This window comes from Anopheles funestus, chromosome X (genome assembly GCF_943734845.2).
Source record: "Anopheles funestus chromosome X, idAnoFuneDA-416_04, whole genome shotgun sequence".
Taxonomy (NCBI): domain Eukaryota; kingdom Metazoa; phylum Arthropoda; class Insecta; order Diptera; family Culicidae; genus Anopheles; species Anopheles funestus.
The window spans coordinates 13,303,827-13,324,488 of NC_064597.1; the positions used below are offsets into that span (position 1 = coordinate 13,303,827).

Consider the following 20,662-nt stretch of genomic DNA (forward strand, 5'->3'; position numbering starts at 1 on the left):
AGTTCGCTGTGTGGGAATTTGTACTCTTTCCATTCAGTGGCCATTTTTTTTTGTGTCACAAACCGGCGCTTGGGGCAACACTTATTTTTAGAAAATTGCTTTTGTAAATTTGGTTATATTACAAAAAAAACTCCGCATATACACAGCGACCGCATCATATAGTCACCTAGAAAAATAAATAACTGTAACTTCGACGTAAGGATAGTGAGTAAAAGGGAACGAGGACGAGAATGAAAAGGTCTCGTGTAGCCAAAAGGAGATTCCTTTTGACGGACAACTAAATTCCAATCAAATGACGGTGTACCGTGCAACGGTCAAATGCCGTTTAATTGTTTAAAACGCCATTCCGAAGGTTTACCGAAAACCGAAACCCACTGTTTGTAAAGCCATGACCTTTTCTCCCAAATCAGACTCAAGTGTAAAAGTGAGTACACTTCGCAGAGGATACTGAAGTGAGTGCCAACAGAGCAGGATTACTAACCCTGTGTGCGGTGTATCGCACATCACAAAATCAGGACAATAGTATACCCGCCCGGTCTGCTGACTAATTGGCGTGATATTCAACTGACACTGACACCTTTTTATGGCGTCCGCCATATTGCCGCACCATAAGGTTTATATCCTGCGCCACGGTGTGTCGCCTTTGTTTCACCCATTTACGCAATGTGATCCACATGCATAGAAAGAAAGATGGCCATTGCCCCGGTACGGGTGCATCCATAAGTCTTAACAGGGTGTTTGGTTTTTGTTGTGTGTGGGGGGAGGGGGGAGGGGGAGGCATGTGGGATGCTTTTTTCCCCTTCCTATTGAAATGCTCCAGCTCCTGTGTGATGAAGCGTTTATGGTTGTTTGGAAGCGACCCGTTTACATTACTCAACAGTTTGGTCCAACACAAACGCGCACACATTAAAATGGTTCCAAATCGTATCATCTTCACGGCATCCGTTACTCAATACCCCAATACGATTGCTTATGGATCTTGCTAAAGAGCACTACATCGCAAGGGGAAGAGAGTGATGGAGTGAGGGAATGAGGGGGGAAAGAAGACGAAAGAAGCCATAAAAAAGAATACCTAAAATTGTCCAGTTGCGATTGACAGTTCAGGTGGAGACACGGAGAGAGGAAGAACGCAATGTCGAATGATCGCCATGTTAAAGGCATTGTGTAATGTTGTGACAGTGCGTTAAGCTTGAAGTTCACTTGAAGCGGCGATTGCACTAATGTAGTAAGCAGGGTGCACTTGAACGTCACCATACACTTCGCCCAAAACTCACTAAACACACTAAACACGAGAAGATATAAAAACACTCCGATGCTATAAAGTACACTTCACCGTACAGCAAGATGGTGGTGAGGTTAGTAAGATGGATGACACTTAGCCGGGTAGCTTTGGCTATATGCTGGTGATGATGGCGATTTAAAGATGGCCGATTATAGCTTCGCATTATACAATGCGCCTGAGAGGGCAAGATTAGTGCACAATTAACACGTCCGGATGTGTTAAAATGGAGAACCAGTCTGGCTGTTTTATTTTTTTTTTTCGAGCCATTTTCGGTTAATTTAAAAATGCGTTATGATTACAGATTATGCTCGCACAACGTGTCCCATTGATTAGTGATACTGGTACTGGTGACATAAACTCTTGCATCGAACGTGGTGTGCCCGAAAAGTGTAAGTAAATGCTTGACTAAGCTTTCCTAGCTCAAGGTCATTGTCCATAAACCACACATTCAATAATCCAATATGGCAGCCACTCGGATGGCAGAGCGTGGCAATAGGCGTCATACGAAGGATTTATTTTTCTTCTTTCACGTCCTTCAGCACCATCGAGAAAGTAGCGTCGGTGAACCAAAATTTCACTGGAATCCGCTAGGCCGGTTTGCAGCTCATCAGACATCCCGAAAGCGGGAACACTAAATAATATAAAACGCTATTAGCATATCACATAATATTTGCCAGGTCTAAACACTAGCGGCTGATGGCTGCACCATCGCGAAGCTCGTAAATATCGCATTAGAAAATCAGCTTCCAGCTTTTACTGTCGAGTGATCAACACGCGCATAACAACAGCAGCAACAATAGAAATGAAGTGGCGTACGAATGGAATCGGTGTGCCGGTGCCATCTTGATCCGACTAGTTGCGTCCCGTTACGTCTCCACTTTGATTGTATGTTATTTGTTTACCGCTTGGACGGATGTGATTACCTCATAGTCACTGATACGGATGCGGAATATAAAGGATTTGACTCTTCCTTACTACCGCGAAGGACTCCTCAAAAAATGGACGAATTATTTGACATCCTGTAGCAACAATACTAGAGCGAATGCGAAACGCACTTCTCCAGTGATTGTTAAAAGCCCATCCTAACCCCTAGAATCGTACACATCGGGAATATCGTGCACCGGCACATATGAATCTCGGTGTCCCACAACGGATGGGAAGAAAGAGTTTCGGACCCCCCAACCGCCGGAGAGATTTGTTACACCCGTTCCGGTGTGTGTGTGTGTGTGTGGCCGAGAAAGCAATACAGTCGCATATGATTTGGAAAGCCACCGCCAACGGTGTCGTTGGCGATAAAAATCGAAGATGCCGCCCCGGATGAATGTTTCGGGATTTTGGGCTGATAGGAGAACCGGGAGGTGAAATCGAGCGCAAAAAGCGAAAGTGTCGTCACCCGGTCTCGTCAACCGATCGCGAGTATTTCGCTTTTCTTTCCTCCACCCTTTACCCCTTCTCGCTCTTCCGCCTCTCCATTTCTTGGTCTTTTCGCTTGTCTGAGCCGGAAAGAGTCGTTGCATACTCATAACCGCCGGGAAGATATACTGGGAAGAGGGTGGCTAAACTGTGGAATCGGTTTTTATTATTATTGTTATTATCTGCGGGTGTGCAGTGAACATTGGTTGGTTAAAACCGACCCTAAAGACATCGTGCACACCAGTGTACACCATCGGGGTCAGATGATCTTTAGGCGCCGTGTGACCTTTCTTGAAGATGAGTGCATGTCAGCTTTCCATCATCGTATGATTCCGCCAACGTCCACGATTTGGAACTATCGTCTGGCTATTACATGAATGTATTGGGGGGTAACGCTCGGGGAAGACACAAGGGCGTTACCAATGCCACCTTAACCTATTAGATAAGCGCAACTTCAAAATAGCAAACCGACATCGAGGGGATAGAGCATACTTGGACCTGCTGGAAACGTGCTACGATCGTGATAAAACATAATTGTTCTGAGATGCTCCACCCATTCATCGAGCTGCTTCACAATATCGACATACAACGGAATTGAAAGAAGAAACAAGAAAATAAACAAATTTCTTTTGACATAATTATTAACCCTTGCTTAGGTAACGCTGGACATACCGGTACCGGGCCTTGCGGCAGTTGTCACTGACACATATTGGGTTCCCGTCTCTCATCTGCCGCCCTTTTTGCTGCATGCACAATTTCTCCAAAAAACACAGCCGTCAGGGGCCGTCCACATTGAGCTCACGCACTGAATACCAGTTTGAGGTGAGGCGGGGGGTTTTCTTTCGCTCTTTCTCCATGCTGAACTTCAAGCCTTAAACGAAGTTCGAACCCTTAACTCAACGCCGTGCTGCGACGCTCCGTTAACGCCGATTCGAGCTGTCAGATAATGCATCCTTCTCCTCAACAGTGACCACAAAAGGATTACATCCCTCCTTTATGTGGCATATCTTGCATTCATCCCCAAAAATAGGGGGTCCAGCACGAATCATTAGGTTCATTAGTGGTGATATTAGATTCCAACCAGGGATTAACGATTCAAGGGTTCCGATACAATCTTACGTCTATAGGCTACCCTGCGTGTCACTCGTATAACTTTGCCATCAAAATCACACCACCAAAAAAATTGCAATAAACGGCCTTAATCTGAAGACGGATTGTTTGCCGATTCACCATTGGAAGGACAGCTGTACGGCGCATCTTGACCTTTCACCCGCACAACTTGACGTATCGGGTTGCCCCGTGTAACCCGGATAGGTGTCATAAGATCACCCGATGGCTCCCAACACACCATCCAAGGTAAGGTATGGTTTCAAACAAACGTTTTATTTGTGCAGGTTGTGCGCGTGGTTTGCTTTTTTGCTTTGCCAATACTACAGCTAATTGAATGTTGAAAATCCACAATGAGCACCACTCATACTCGCTTACGTAAAAAAAAAGAAAAAGAAAAAGAAAAAACCAAAACCTAAAAAAAAGAAAACAAGGAAAACATATGTGATCACTCAAGACAATAGCAAATAGAGGCAAATGAAAGTGAACAAACGTTACAAATCCAAAGCAAAAGCGCAACAACAGCAATAACAGGATTGAATCAACAAACTCATCCAAATCAAGTTCCACCAGTTTTGCTCAATCGGCGTGACATTTAAATAAAACACGAGATAACGAAACAAAACCAACAACGTATCAACAACAACAACAAAATACAGGAGAAGAAGAAGAAAAAAACAACCTAACAGCAACAGAAATCTCTCGTGCCCGAAAGCTAACTTTTGGATGAGCCGCTGTAAACACGATGGGGTAGTTAGTCGAACTAAGGATACGAAAGATGCTGCAGATTGTGTGGTTTGTTTTTCTTTTTCTGACTATTTTTGAACCAAAATCAATACTATTAGAAATTCAAACACTCCCAATCGAGGCTGGCTTTCGTTTCTTTTTGGCAAACTTTTTTTTTCTTGTTGTTGTGTGTTTTCTTTCCCAACCGCCCATAATGGCGGTCTGTTCCCCGCCCGTGGGACAGTGGAAGACATCTTTGTCGCTATCATTTCCGCTGCAAATCCTTGCGCGATTTCTGATGTGCGACGATTATTATCCAACGATGCTATTTCGTTGTGTTTTGATCACAAGCGCACTCTTATGGGATAATAAAAAATCATAACGATCGGGCTATGGAAACCGGATACACGTGATACACGGAAATAGCCAGATCGTCATCACGAGAATTTCTAATTCATAACCAGAACCTCTCAGAGCCGTAATTGAGTGTTTAGGTGCGTCCGAAAAAAAGTAAGAAAGAGCGGGAAAAGAAAAAAAAATGAAAGTGTTACGATCCGTCAGGACGATTATTTCGGAACGAAATTCAGACATTATTTTTCGAGGCGCAGATATTGTTGAAGATTTAGAGCTACCCTTTTTGCGGTATCCCGGACCGGATAAAGTTCGACCTGAACCTGAGTCCGTTATTCAACTGGAGCTCGTTTTTTTATTTAAGTTCAGCAGCCTGTTCCAAGGGAATTGGTTTCGAGAAGAGTCTCTGCCGCCTCTTAAAAACTTTGGTGCATGAGATCCCTCGGCGTGAGGGATGGTAAGAAGCGGGAAGAAGCGTCCGGAACATGGGAAGATGACAACGAACGAAGGGGAGCGAAGCTGGAAGAAAGAAACGCGTACGAAGGGAAGAAGAAAGCGCGAAGCATAAAAACCGAATATCAATAACAACGACCACAGCACCTGAAACCGACCGACCGGCGGGTATCATCGATGGGCTATAAACTGCGAAAGGACAAAGCGCGTGTCGCGTACGACAGGAAAGGAAAATCAGCCAGAAACAGATGATGCAGGGTTTTACCACTTGGTAGCTGGGTGTGGTGCCGCGAAGAGAAGCGTTGCTGCACGCGTATCTTCTTATCTTTGTGTGAAACCAGCAGACATCTAATTCCAATATAGTACATTACGATCAAGACAAGCAACACAGAAAAACAAAAGTACACAGTGCACGAACCCTGCAATGAAAATGTAAATTTATCAAACAATTAAAACACACTCAGCTGAGCTGAGGTTGCGTGTGAAGCGTGTGATGCTTGGTTATGTTTTTTTTTCGATATTTCTCTTCTTCCCCGTATCGTACTGGAAGATGAGATGTGATGCTTGAGGTAGTCACCGACGGTGGAATGTGCTCGATGACCATTTGCCGAACGGTGAAACGGTAATTCTCCAATGTACGAAGGCGTCATTTGGAAGCAAAAATGTCACCACGCTGTCCAATTTTTTCCTAAACATTATTGGAGAAACATTAGGAGATGATATTCGTTGAGGTGGTGAGATGGAACGGCACCGTACCAAAAAGCGAAAGTGAATCCGGAAAGGGTGAGGATCCGCCAAGGATCGAAACATCATCGTCAGTAGTATCTAATAATCATGGTAATCAACCGTATCCGATGATGGTAATTTATTCCACCCGGATAATTGGTGGAATTGGTGCCTTCAGGAAGGTTTAGTGGAACGGTATGAAACACGGGATAAGTATGACGACTTCATACGGTTAGAAAATGAAAGGATGAATGGAATTTGGAAAGGATAAAATTATTGTCTTAGGTTGCAGTGGATGACATTACTACTATAATTTCTAGTGCAACAACGCCAACTATCACACTTCAAACAATTATTCAGAAAGAGTTCTTTCAAGTATCAAAAAAGGAGATGATTTCTAGCCTGTCATCTTACACTCAACTATCAACGAGGCAGTCAAACAGTTATTAGTTGAATGAATCTTCTATCAACCTTTTCTTTGTGGCCCTGAAACCTTGGAAATTGTGTCTTCCAATTTTGGTATTGTTTGATTTTTAATTTAACCGTAGCTTAGTGTTATCTTTCATCTCGATTGTCGTCAGTTGGGATAATTAACTGTCAAATTGAGTTTGACAGAAAAAAAAACCTGAGTAAGATTCATCCAATTTATCTGTCAACGTGACAGTTTGAAATGGAATAGATACTCAAGACGATTTATATTCTTCTTCTTTTTGTTGAGATGGTCTTGGATCTTCGGAGATCTTTTTGTTGATTTGTCCTGTATGATACAAGAAGTTATTCTCCTCCTCAGCCATATTCAAGGGAATAATCACTCCTAGCGTTTTCGACTACTAGAGTCATATGCCTGATATATAAATAAATGATAAATGAAGACCATTTTTAACATAAAAAGAGTAATTTAACTCATATGAAATGAGGAATTCATTGAGGATCATCCCTATGATATCATTATCCTATGTCAAGAAAATTGAATAATAGTAACAATTGTAATTGTAAATACGTCAGTTTCATAAGACTAACCAAATCGTGAACAACAGCTATGCTTTCTTCCTTCCGCGTTTGTCGTTTAACGTCCATGATCTAATTTTGTAGAGTGTTTTTGAAATGTTGTTAAACATTCGTACTAGCTATACCTTCTGCTCCAATGCTCTATTCTCGCCGTTCCACTTAGTACCGGTGTGTCCATTACCAAACGTCAAGCCGTTTACGCCACCGCAAAGAAGAAGACCCCTTTAAACGAGGTACACCGGCGAAAGAGTTTGAGCGAGATGCATCTTTTAATACTCAGCCGCGTGTTTGTATCCACCGTTTCAATGATGAAACGTTCGAAGCCTACGGAAACCGGTGTGTGAATGATGATATTATGGTTTTATTGTGTCTCGCATTATCTTCCATATTCCCGCCCTGGACCGACGAAAAAGCATAAAAAAGCACACACACACACACACACACACACACACAACAAACCACCAAACTCTCACTCTCTTTCACTCTCACTAGCAATCCACCTGCCCACCCACTACCCTGCTGGTGTTTCATCCCTATCCACTTCCTTTCATCCCTGCCGGGTCTACCTTCGTCAACGTCAGGGGCCATGGGGCTTGCATCCTACACACCACCCGCCCATTGCGCCTTGCGTGTACTTTCTCCCCGTCGCGCGATGGGCGACTCTCATCATCTGGCGGGCAGACGGGCAGCATTTTTCGGTTACCTGGATTGCGTTTGGCACCAGGGAGACCAAAGTCCCACGTCTCTCCATGTTTCGCTCGTACCACACGATCGCTCTATCTCTCTTTCTGTCGCTTTCTTTATCACACCGTATCGCATCCACTCTCACTCTTACGCAGGACAGCATCCAGCACCAAGATTGGTATGGGAGGGTAGGGGCGAATGTGTGGGGTGAAGTATCTCCAAATCCCTACCGTGCCCGGTGTGCTGGAAACCTTTTGTTCGGTTGATATGGTGGAAGAAAACAACGACCAGCAAAACGGACCGCCGCCAGGACGAAGAAACCGCGCTGGCCACGCTGACTGTGGCGGTGGGGGAAGATGACTATATTTAAGCGGACCGTACACAATATCCGATCATCACAGACAGCCTGAGCAGTACGCAGCTCACATCGGCAGACAAGCTAGCAAAGCAGTCAATCCGTCATATTTGTGCGTAGCGATCCGTACTCGCTTTTTCGGCGTGCCTCCCTGTTCAGTGTACCTGTGTTTTGTTACGTGTAGTACCGCTTCCAAACCAAGAGAGCAACCATGAAAGTTTTAGTGGTAAGTGAACCGGTGTGAGTTATGATAATACGCGTGTGTGCGCCCAGTGTGTGGAAATTTGGAAATTCTTTTGCGACCTGGCGACCCTAATAAACCCTGTGTCTGATAGTGCTAATAGTGCGACCATACACCGACCGGGATCAACTCTTTTGCGTCCCCATATATGCAACTGACACGCTTGCTTGTCAACTTCTTCAATCAATTACACATGCGTACCCCGCACGGTTTGAGTACTGTTTCGGGAAAGCACCAACAAACTGATCGCCGGGAGTGGACCAACTTGCCAGTGCCGATCCTTAATGCCGCCATTACCCCGTTCGTAATCGTTCTTGTTTTGTTTCTGTTCTCTTTCCATACATTCTTCCATCAAACTCGCTCCTGGTTGGACGGTATCTGGTACAGGTACTTGCCTGTGTGGCAATTGTAGTGGCACGTCCGGAACCACCGGTCGGTGGATACCATCAGCACCACGGAGGTCACGGAGGACACGGTGGTCAGGGTGGGTACAACTATGCCCAACCTGCCCCGCACAGTCCTGCCCCCGCATTCGGCCATTCGGCACAGTTCTCCGGTTCCGCTGCCACGGCATCGACCGGTGGAGCGTTCCTCGATACGCTATCGGCCGGTAGTGCCAGCTCTGCGTTCTCCGGTGCTTCCAGCGGTGCGTTCTCCGGTGCTTCCAGCGGTGCATTTTCGGGTTCCAGCGCGAACGCATTCTCCAACGCCAACTCCTTCAGCCAGTCTAATGTAGGCGCGTTTGTCGGTACGTCTGCAACCATGCAACCGCTTTTTCCCAAACTTTGCCCAAACATTTGCAAGGCAACATGTTTCTATTTTATTTCTCTCCAACATCCGACAGCTCCCCAGCAACAGATCGTCCAGAAGCACATCTACGTGCACGTGCCACCACCAGAGCCGGAACAGTCTTTCCAGCAGCAGATCGTTGCACCAGGACTGCGCCAAAAGCACTACAAGATCATCTTCATCAAGACACCGCACGTACAGCCGTCCGCCGCACAGCTCGCCCTCCAGCAGTCCCAGACGGAAGAGAAGACGATCGTCTACGTTCTGGTGAAGAAACCGGAAGCACTTGGTAACATCAACCTGCCCGCACCGTCCGTCACCAAGCCGAGCAAGCCGGAGGTTTACTTCATTAAGTACAAGACCAACACCGAGGCGGTGCAGGCCCCGGTTGGTGTTGGCGTCAGCTCATCCGGTAGCGCTCAGGCCGATGCTGGCGGTCTCGGTATCCTCTCTTCGAGCGGTGCAGCCTCCGCGTCCGCGTCCGCGTCAGCCGGTGCTCATTCGAGCGTCTCAAGTAAGTACACCAGCCACCATTAGTCAGCTAGAATGCTGACACACAGATCAAACCCATTTGCCACCAAAGTCAACGAACTCTTGCTCCACAACGGCCCAACCAACAGTCGGCCGGTTGTGGCTTTCGGTTTCATTTTTGAAGGCTCCGCTGCACGGTGAAAGTGGGCCTTTCCCCGCCGTGTACCGTTGCATTCTGGAGGTGTAAGAGAGACTTCAGAACAAGACGCGATCCAATCTTATGCCTCGGGCGGAACATGCAACAAAGCAACACAGAACACATTAGATTGCTTGTGTTTCTGTGTCCTCTTCTTCTGTTCTTACCGTTGGGTTGCGTTTAGCGCTTCTAGATGTTAAAAAGTGCTTGAAAACTTCTGAGAACTTCATCTCAAATCATAAAAACAAACCCCCCGATCAAGCATTTCAACTTCGAGAGAAGAACATAAACCAATTTATGTCCTCTCTAACGGGAGATCAGCTATAAACGTATCACGTATCAGGGTATCAATAACCGATCTTACATATGTTAAATAACAGAAATCCCCGTTAGCGGTGAGGACGTACTCGAGCTCCCCAACTCAGTTCTTGTAGTTGTTTGTTCTGGTGCGAAATTTAGGAACTCCATTGTGGGAACATGAAATTTATGGAGAAGACACTCAGCAACGCACCAACACATATGGAAATTCCTGGGAACTTGGAAAGCCATTAACCCCTAACCTCTAACGAAACACGTTCTCAATCCAACTCTACCCTTATCCAGGATTTCCACTTTACCCAGACCCAGTTGAATCCGATTTCTTCTCATTTGTATCACACACGCCATCAACAAAAACCGAATGCCGCAACAAAACCAAACTGGTCGAAGGACAATGAGTGTCAAAAAAAAAACAAAACAGAGAGTTAAAAAAACTTTCACTTAACGATCGATAGGCGCTTCGATGCGGATACGGTAATAATGGTGACCTGTGCTTGGTACCGCACGCAGATGACAAGCGTGCGTCTTCGTCCGGTTGCCTGTCAAAATGTCATTTTATCAATATTTCACTTCTCTACCCTGCCTTCCTCCCAATCCCAGGCTTCCCCCCCCCACCTTCGCTTTTCATCACATCTCATCCATCACCCGCGATCATTTGACGGTGACACACTGTCTACCTTGCGGTAGTGTCGCTGTATAAACGCACCGCACGCACTTCACGGTCATTGGTCATCAGTGTGTTTGCATATCGGTACGTCTTCGGCAGCTGTTCCACCGCTTAGCGAGATTTCTTTTTCGCCTCCCCATCCCTCCAAACGAGCGCACTCGCGGCGTTGCTCCACACGCTTCACGCACACCCCCATCAGCATAAAACGCTCAAAACCGAACGACACCCGATAACGAGATGGCGTGTTAGTATTTGTTTTGTTTCGGGGCACCATTTCTACGCACAGCACAAATGTAGTGTCATAGCACAGATTTGCACTTTCCTCCAGGCAGGAGGATTAATTAGGTGGCGAGTGGGAAGAAACGGTTTTTGTTTGCGTTGTTCTGCTTTCGCTTTCTTTTCTGTTCTCCTGCGTTCAGTTCGATCCCAGCATCCCAGTAAACTTCCCAACCAACTATTTGTGTGTGTGTTTTTTCTTCTTCTTCTTTTATTACATCTATAGATGTGTTTGTTCTTTGGAGGTTGTTTTCTTTTCTTTTTTTGTCATATTTTGTTAACCAGCTGAATGTCCACTTATTTAGCTATTCATTTCTCCCATTAATTTCGATCGTTTCACAATCGGATTTCAGTTTCGAGCAGATGAATTATTTATGAGGAGGAATTTTTGAACATTCCACCCCAGCATCGATTGCCTGGATCTGGTGGAAGAGTTTTTGGAATGTTTACACTTCCGGCTTTCACATGCTTTTGATTAGTTTCCATTTTTTTTTTGGTTTCTTCTTCCGGATTTATATGTTGTTGTTTTTGCTTCTTCTATTTTTCAATCTGTCCTAAGCCGAAGATCTCTTTACTTACGTGTAAAAACAACCGAACGTCACACCAGTGCGATTTGTTTACTTTATCACTTTTCCCTTTTCTACTTTCTTTTAAAACTAATTGTTTGCAAAACCTTTGTCCCCCTCCCTCCCTTTTTTTGCGATAACTCAATTGCTTACTTGTGTTTTTTTTCCTTTTTTCATTTTACTTTCCTGTAGATGTACCCGCTCAAGCATACGGAGCACCTGGACATCATCATGGCGGTGGCTACCACTAAGCAGCGTAAAAGCAATAACCGCGCCTAAGGAGCGTCCTAGAATGCTCGGCCAAAATGTCATTCCTTTCCACCATTAATTTACATCTCGAGCTACTTTCTCCCCTGTCCTTACTTTCCACGTAATGGTGCAAACATTACTCGAGTTTAGTTAGTACACTTCTCTACAACGGAAACGAACAAAATAATGAAAAAAAAAACTAAAAACAAAACAACGAAAAAAAAAGGTGCGAAACAAAAGGTAAAGTGTGAACAACAAATGACGCACAAACAAAAACACAAAACGGTAACACTTAGGAGAAGAAACAAAAACAAAAAAGTAGCGGTGACAAATTTTTAGCATGTAAGAAGGAAACGAACAAAACACGCACAGCACCGTGTGCGTACATGCTGATGGATGGGCTCGTAAGCTGACACCGTACAACCGGATGGGTGGCGTCGACAAATCCCGGCGTGTGCGCGAAATGCTCAAACAAACGAAACATACAAACGTAGCTAATTAATACTCGGTTAAATTATTTATCGTCCCCTTTCTGTTGCTACGCTGCCATCTTTTTCTGCCCTTTTACCTTCTGATTCTTCCGCTTCTCTTCTTGCTTTCTTTTCTTGTTCGGACGTGTTTGTGATTGCTGGTGGTTCGTGCCGGTAAAGTTTTGCCAACGGAATTGAAGGATTTGAAGACCAATCGAACCACCTTCCGTTCCCGTTTTTGGAACCAACCGGATCATGGCACAGAACAAAAAGAAAAGATAATACTTTGTGGTTTTGTTTTATACTCTAATTTTTCATTTAGTGTTTTCTTCTCATTTTGTTTATGTTATTCGGATATTTTTAAGTACACCAATAAATGCACGTCTCACGCACGGAAGAGATAAAGAGAGAAAGAGAGATAAAGAGAAAGAGGAGGAGGAGGATGATGAAAGGAAGAGCAAATATATAGAGAGAAGAGGAGATAGAGATTTTCAAAAAACAAATATCGCTTGTTTGTTTCTTATATTATCCGATTGTTGACAGTTTTGTTGTTCATTCACCCCCATGCGGATCTTCAGGTTGCAAACCGTACAGCTGGAGATACTTGCGGTAGAGATATTCGCTCAGGATGTACCTATAGCGGTACACCGTAACTGTTGCTGGGGCTTTGGCTCGGTACTGGCGGTGCACCGTACTCGGTGGGAGGCGTTGGTCCGCCACTCTCCGGATATGGTCCACCGCCATTACTCCCGTGCTCGGCCGATGATCGCTACAATGGTGCAAATCGAGACAAACAAAGTCAAGCATTTAACGGTGACGGTGTTCGGTTCTGCACTACCCTACCTGTGTTTTGTAGCGGATGAAGTACACTTCCGGTTTGGAGGGTGGCGTTGGTGCAACCGTCGGTATGACGATCTCTTCCGGTTCGTCCTGCTTCTTCACCAGCACGTACACGAGCGTTTTCTCTTCGTTCTGCTGGATCGGTGGCAACACTGGTGGGGCAGGCGTCGGCGGAGACGGTGCCTTTATGAAGACTATTTTGTAATGTTTCTGGGGCGGCGGTACCACGACCGGTTTCCTGCTCGTCGGGGACGTAAAGGGGAAGCGCAACACGTTAAGGCGACTAGCTCATCTTAATGCCCGCCCATCCTCACCCAATATACCAGAGCGTGTTAATAAAGTACAAAACAAAACAAAAAAAAACCCCACAGCAGAAAAAGGAAAGCTTGCGGTGAAGAACACCACAACAGTCGGTGCCTTCTTCACTTCCTTAAAAGGTCAACGTGCCCCTGGAGGGAGAAGAGGAGGACCCTGGTTGCGTAACCAAACGCCCCGATGCTTTTCGGTGCTCATCGAAGCGGGCATTTGGAAATGAAAGTGAAATCAGTCGTTGGAAACAACCAACGCAACGGAACCATGTCCTCCTAGAGCCCCGCCCGTTGCGCGTTACGAACGGGACGTGTTTTTAATTGTGTCTCATAATCGCACGGCATGGGAAAAGCAGGGACCACTTGAGTCATCCATCATCGATGGCAAAGAAGAAGCGACGTGCAAAGATGGATCTACTCAACTTCATCATGAAGTTAAGTTTGACTCTGAAAAGTTCTTCAACGTTCCAATAAATAGAGTTGTCGTAAGACTCCTCAGTGGAGATTATATTGGAAAGTATGGTACATGGGGATGAGCTTGTGGAGAACCTCTTACCTGGTAGTGACATATTCCGGCTCCGGTGGTGGTACGTGTACGTACACGTGCTTGTGTATGATGGGTGCCTGCGTCGGTGGTCCGTACTCGGACGTGGCCGAACCGTAGCTGTTGATGGTGATAGATGGTGATGGTGGAGGTGGACCATAGCTGTAACCGATCGAACCACCGGGACCACCGGGACTAGTACTAAGACCATTACCAGTGTCGAGCGAACCAGAGGACGGTCCAAGTATAGGTGGTTCTGGACGAGCAGCTAGATTGCCCAGTTGCTAAAGGAGTATGTATAGAAAAAAATATTTTATTGTACCTCCTTTTTCATGGTTTTAAAACTTTTAAACGACAACTTGTTGTTATTGTTGCGAGGCGAAAAAACAATTCGAGTTCTGGTTTAATAAGTTATGTCTTTCAGAAAAAGAATACAATTCTTTGCAAAATTTTGAGACAAATGACAAACTTGACAAGACTACTCAGTAAGTAGCGTAAGTAGAGCGTAAGAGCGTAGAGCGTAATCAAAGGATAATCTCGAGATGTATCCTTTGAGATATAGTACGACATATTAAGTGTGTATGTCCTCTTCTTCGTAAAGTCTTACTCTGAGGACACTCTTAGAGTTTTTACTCTACAATTTCCCGATATTCTTCAAAATTGGTTCTTCAGCGTTTTTTGGTGTCCTTGCGAACTTTGTTCTTAGACAAAAACTCTTACGTCCCCAACATCTCTGCAATGTGAAAGAGGATATTCGAGGTATTGTCATAAAAAAAACTTCAAAGTTTATATTGAGGACACCATGAAGAAGAACATGAATTATACTATATGTGGAGCATACTGTAGCAAACATCCACATTGATTGAGGAACATATCCAGACGTTGTTGATGGGACGATGTTGATAGATTCGAATGTGCAAGAGCTCACCATTAAAATAAGGCATGTAACGATCACTTCACGACCGGGCGCCATGTTGTGGCAAACAGGTGTGTTTCACAAGCCGCAACTGTCACACCAGTAGTGTTCACACGTCCACCCTTAAAATTCTCGCTGCTGACAAAATATTGTGGCACAAAACTTCAACGAACGAATATTTTCTATTTAACCAAACAACTGCACCTCCAATGTTCTAATCGCACAATGTCTTCGGTTTCGTTTTCGATACTAGTACACCTTGTTGCTTTTTCTCTTCTCTGTCTCTGTTTTTGCACCAATTTCGCTTCACATTTGTTTTCGTTTGCTGTTTGCTGTGCAAATTGCTTGGCTGCAACGATGTTTACTGCCAGAATGGCCACCATTCACTAAGCAAGCGTGAAGCGTATAGGATTCGTTTTATATCTAAAACAATGGTTAAAAGTTTTGCAAGCGATTCGATCTGGGTACGTCGTGTGTTGGCCACCTCCCACCCCGGGTGAACAGCTTGCCACAACAGCATGCCCATGCCACCCCGGCGACACCTTCGGATCGGTGTTGCGCTCTCGTTATTTGTTGATGCTCCGGATAATGCACCTTACTGATCCGCCCGTCGTGCCAAATCTGCAACCCCCCACCCCCACCTTCTTTTTTCACGAAGATGCTTAAAAGCTACCAATTTGCAAAACCCTTTGCAACGGTGTCCCTTTGCCCGGCAATGTTGGCAAACCGACCACACTAAGCTCAGCTGCAACTGGTAGAAACCACGACAACGATCGACAATGGAAATGGTGCGCATGCTGATTATGTGCACTGTTGGGCGGGCGTGTGGCAAAGAGCATGGCAAGGTACGGTGTGGATTAATGGAGGAAGGAAGGTGGAAGAAGAAAAGGTAAATAAAAAGCATTGCATCAATCAATTTGCTTCGGTTGTGGAAATGGTTTAAATAACTAGAAACGCTGATAAAAGTGGGCAGCTTTTTAAAGGGTGTCCAATGCGGATCACAGATGTGGACTAAGTAGCAAACACTGAAAAAAGGCACAAACACTGAGAAAAGAAAAAAAAACTGTTGTCTAAAATAAAGAAAAGCACACAATATTCTGGAACAAGCTTGCTACACGTACGAAAATCTCGTACGATGAAAGAACGCCTACAAATTTCACTTTATTCCTTACCTTTCTGCAAACGCTCGATGGCGAACCGTTTGCACAGTGCGACAGAAAGCGGTCAAAATGCGAAGTGTAAACTTAGTTGCAGAAGAAAAATAATCAAATATTTACGAAAAAATCATCCACAGTATCATTTCCATGTATTAAATTATAAGTGAAGAACAAGTTGAAAAAAATGTCATATAATTAAAACGTGTGGCTTTCAAAGTTCTCACACGTGCTTATGTGGCGCTATGTTACAAGTCTTGGTTGTGCAAGAATATTCCGTTTTGCGCTGTGAAACCGGCTAAGGAAATAGACGAAATTGGTGCGTCAGTATACGACGCAAAAGAATTAAAATTGGGTTCGGGAGTAAGTTTAATGAAGCGCCCAGAATCCTTCGTCTCTTTCCTTTCGTTGAAGTCACTGTGATATAAACCAAAATTCTCGATAAATGCCCAGTTTTATCGTTTGGAATTGTAAGAAAATCTTCAAAAAAATATAAAGGTAAATATCTAAGAATAAAGGTAATATACATTCAAGCCAGTAAATATTAGTATGCGACAGTGTAGGTGTAAAAAAATGTTGCATTATCCCACTATTCCACCAGTCGCCATGCGCATCTGATTTTTATTATATATTTTTCCCTATCACTCACCTCACCCTCATGTGTGGGTTGCATTTTCAACCCTCTCCATTTGCTTTTTTTTCGCAATCCTGTATGCACATTCACCTTTTCAGCTACCTTCCGAAATTGTTGTATTGCAGCAGCAGCAGTGCCGCCACCCCCGGTTTGCATGCCCTGAAATGAACGGGGCTTTTGACAAACGGCAGCGGGAGAAACTGTATACAGATCAAGTGATACGGAAAAACAATAGTGCACCCCGGTTGCACTCGCTAATGATCGTCTTTGGGAGGCACATGTTGCAGTGCATCAGTGTGCATCATCATCTGTGGAAGGGGAGGAAGGGAACGTTGTTGCTGGGGGTGCGGGTGTTTTGCATTCGTCTGCACAGGTGAATTAATGCTTCGGATTAGGTGCCGCATATCAGCTGACGTGCTAAAACCAGACCAGAAGATTCACGAAGACTTCGCCCTATACTGGTCCATTCAACACTTTATGCCACTCCAGAAACGTTCCACTCCCTAACACCGCTGCTCAGCGTCGTTAATCGAAAACATTTCTTCACCGATACAACAACGCCTAGGGCGTCTTAGTGTTCGAAAACTGTTCCCCATCTTCCTGGTAGACCGATCGTTTGCCGTCGGTTTGCGTGACTCTGCGCTGTGGTTTGCCAACGATGCCTATTATGATTGTGCGGGAATCTCGACAATCGTAGCGAGATGATGCTCCGGTGGCAGACGACCGAAAGTCTGCCGTGATCAAAACACCCAACAGAAGAAGCAAACGGGATGATGGTGGTTCGTTTATGACGCCTCAAGTCACGCGTTAAAGTCAAACTCATGGCAAACGGGGTTGTACACAATGGCGGCACAGTTTGGATGTACATAGTTCGGTGCACCGTATGCTAATCGGGAGCGTGTGAAGCAAGCTTTGCGCGTTTAACCGTCACAACAAAATGGCAAACGTGTGGTGCATAAGATAAGATGAGCTTGATATCGAAACCCGCTGTGATTAACACCAGCAGGTGATGTAACGAACATACGAAAGGGAATGTATGTTTGCGAAAGATCGTTTGCGGACAGATATGAGGGCTACTTGCCAAAATTATGTCATTTAGTGGAAGACGATACATGATTTCTATGCCGGAATTGTTTGATAAAGTTAGTTAGACGCGACCAACTGGAGTCTCAGATTTGGACCTGTAACGGTTTAATCGTTCAGGGGGAAAAACATTCCTCAAAAGCCTGCCCGAAGATTGTTTGGTGCCATTCGAATGGCGTCCATATGGGAGACTCCACTAGATCTCTACGGTTGAGCATTACACTCACCTCTGCAGGTGTTCAAACCAACGAGAATCTGGATCGATATCAGAACATTCCCTTTTTCAACACTTATTAGCCACATTTTGATGGCTGTTGTGGCTAGAGCACACCAGGTCACTTCGGACATGCCTAGACCTAAAGGACTCTTAGGAAAAAAACAACTCTATGTAATACTGGAATGACGGATGCTGCATGGGTGTTACTACCTCCATATGAACGCTTCCGCGATTTAGACGACAAAAAAACAATGTATGATAACTTTTCTTTCCATCTGAGCTACACTTCACTGTCGAAAATTAATCTAAATTATCAAAATTTTTATCTCTCGATACCATAATAAATTAATTCCTACAAACTTTCACTAATGAAAGCTACAATTACCATCAACAACATCGCCATGATGTTTATTCGGTCTAGCACATGCGTACTAGTGTTCCCACAGGTGTTCTCCCCCCTCCCATCTTGAACATCATTGGAACCGCCTCATATTATACAACATACTGTCAAAAGTACGTCGCACGCGTAGCCTCAAGAAGAATGTTTCACCGAGGTATGGTATGAACTCTGTTGGAAATCCCTTTTTGTCCAAATGCAGGGGAACCACCTTATAACGTGTTTGCATTTTTTGCTCTTTAAACCTTGATACCCGGTAGAACGATGACAGTAAAGCGAATTGAAAGAAAAGATTCTACAGCATTTACAGCTCACCTACACAAACGCACGTCTCGGTAATGTTTGATTCACAGCGAGCTGCGTCCGGTCCCAGTATTCCCGTTGCTCTCTGCATCAAAACAGCTCCAAAGTAGACGTTCCTGTGATTGTTGTATTCTGAGAGTATGTGTGTGTGTGTATACATGCATATTCCAACAAGATTAGACAGTGCGTGACGTTACGGCGATAAGAACGGTGCTCGGTGTAGCTAAAACAAAGTAAGCAAAAACATTACCAATATAACCTGCTAACAAGCAACGAAAGAATGATGGCGTTCCGAGGCATCATACGTTACCTGTTTGTACTTTGCTGCTTTCTTTCACTGTCCGATGGTACGTATACGGAAGGATTTAGCAAGTGACCTAACACTTTGCCTGTTAATACTGAATCTTTCGTGTTAATACTGAATCTTCCAAATGCTTAAAACATTACACAGTGGCGATGGGGCAGGATGATGATGGTACTTCTTCTTCTGCTACCGCCCTGGAACCGGTGTGCCCGAACATAGTGAAGCGGGCACAGTGGGGTGCGGCCAAATCGAGCAACGTCACTTACCAGCTGAAACCGGTTGCGAACGTCATCGTGCATCACACGACGGGTGAACGTTGCTCCACCATAACATCCTGCAAGGAGATGGTGCGGAATATACAAACCTTCCACCAGACCCAGAACAAATGGAGTGACATCGGTTACAAGTGAGAATGTTTCGTTTCGCTTTTGGTTTCTATCCAAAATTTCAACCCCGCAACGTAAACGGAATGATTGATGCTACTACTATTACTACTACTGGAGTACTACTTGCTACTGAATCTCTCTTTGTTATTCTCATTGATTATATCTCTCCCTCTTTTTTTACTTTTTCTCTTTCTTTCTTTCTCTTTCTCTCTCTCTCTCTCTCTCAATCTATTTCGCTCGCTTGCTCTAGCTTTCTGATCGGCACCGGATACATTTACGAAGGTATTGGTTGGCATCGGACGGGTGCGCATCTGCGGGGATACAACGACAAATCGATCGGTGTGGCCTTCCTCGGGAACTTCGACCAGGACCGACCGACGGCTCGTAGCCTCGACTTGCTCGCTCGGCTACTGCAGTGTGGCGTCGAGATTGGTGAACTTACTGACGCCTATCGGCTGTACGGTGCCCGTCAGCTTCAGGCCAGCAACAGCCCAGGGAAGTGGTTGTACGCGAAACTGCAAACGTTTGACCATTGGCTGATGGATGACTAGCGCATCGTAGACGTTGCTAAATGAAGCGCTCCAAATAAAAACTCTCCACACTGACTATGGCGCGTTAAACTTTTTTCTTGTCTTAACATTTCCTCACAGTGATGACAATAATTGGAGCACAGGGATTAGCTCCCAAAGGTTGGACAGATACAACTGTCATGATTGTAATCACTAATCTTATCCGTTTAATGCGTTCCTCGCGTCGAAAGCAATTTGTCTAGTGTACGCTAGAGAACCTATTTTGTGGAGAAGGGGGAGGTTACGTTACACTTTCAACTGGATATAAAGAACTTTCTTAGACGATTGCGTGTGCTGTAACAGTTTTCAGTTTGTTGTTGTTTACCGTGTAGCCGTTCGCCGTCAGTACACGTACGCCGTGCAAAACAATTCGAGCTATTTCTCAAAGGCATGCTCTTATGCTGTTCGTGTCACTGTTCATTTGACGTACGATAGTAACGCAGATAAGCAAAAGAGTAGTTCCGCTGCTGGGATGCTAAGAATGTGCTAAGAATTAAATGAGCTCCTACAAATCCTACAGTCTTTTTGCATCTTTACAGTAGTGAGAAGATAACGAGAAGAAGATTAGGTTTTAAAAAAAAATGTTTTATTTTCTGCTTGAGCATTTTAGTTTACGTACTGCTCACCTTCACTTAACCTCATCCATTTCTTCTCCTTTC

The 20,662-nt window shown here is 44.7% G+C and overlaps 3 protein-coding genes across 4 annotated transcripts; 2 read left to right on the forward strand and 1 right to left on the reverse strand.

Moving 5' to 3' along the window:
• Positions 1–7,957: 7,957 nt before the first annotated feature.
• Positions 7,958–12,685, forward strand: LOC125772056 (uncharacterized). The gene is made up of 4 exons (XM_049443390.1): positions 7,958–8,331; positions 8,734–9,094; positions 9,191–9,649; positions 11,822–12,685. The coding sequence occupies exons 1-4, from the start codon at positions 8,317–8,319 to the stop codon at positions 11,878–11,880; spliced, it is 894 nt and encodes a 297-aa protein (XP_049299347.1). The 5' UTR covers positions 7,958–8,316; the 3' UTR covers positions 11,881–12,685.
• Positions 12,686–12,854: 169 nt separating this feature from the next.
• Positions 12,855–18,904, reverse strand: LOC125772064 (uncharacterized). Of its 2 annotated transcripts, none has more exons than XM_049443403.1 (4): positions 18,761–18,904; positions 14,053–14,324; positions 13,192–13,426; positions 12,855–13,117 (listed from the first exon to the last, which is right to left on the reverse strand). In XM_049443403.1, exons 1-4 carry the CDS (start codon positions 18,902–18,904, stop codon positions 12,983–12,985), a joined length of 786 nt encoding a protein of 261 aa, XP_049299360.1. In that variant the 3' UTR covers positions 12,855–12,982. The 2 variants fall into 2 exon arrangements, with proteins under 2 accessions (XP_049299360.1, XP_049299372.1); XM_049443415.1 differs by lacking the exon at positions 18,761–18,904 and adding an exon at positions 14,969–15,541.
• A 46-nt stretch (positions 18,905–18,950) lies between these two features.
• Positions 18,951–20,039, forward strand: LOC125772070 (peptidoglycan-recognition protein 2-like). Its single transcript, XM_049443428.1, has 3 exons — positions 18,951–19,091; positions 19,196–19,454; positions 19,685–20,039. The coding sequence occupies exons 1-3, from the start codon at positions 19,025–19,027 to the stop codon at positions 19,983–19,985; spliced, it is 627 nt and encodes a 208-aa protein (XP_049299385.1). The 5' UTR covers positions 18,951–19,024; the 3' UTR covers positions 19,986–20,039.
• The last annotated feature ends 623 nt before the right edge of the window (positions 20,040–20,662 follow it).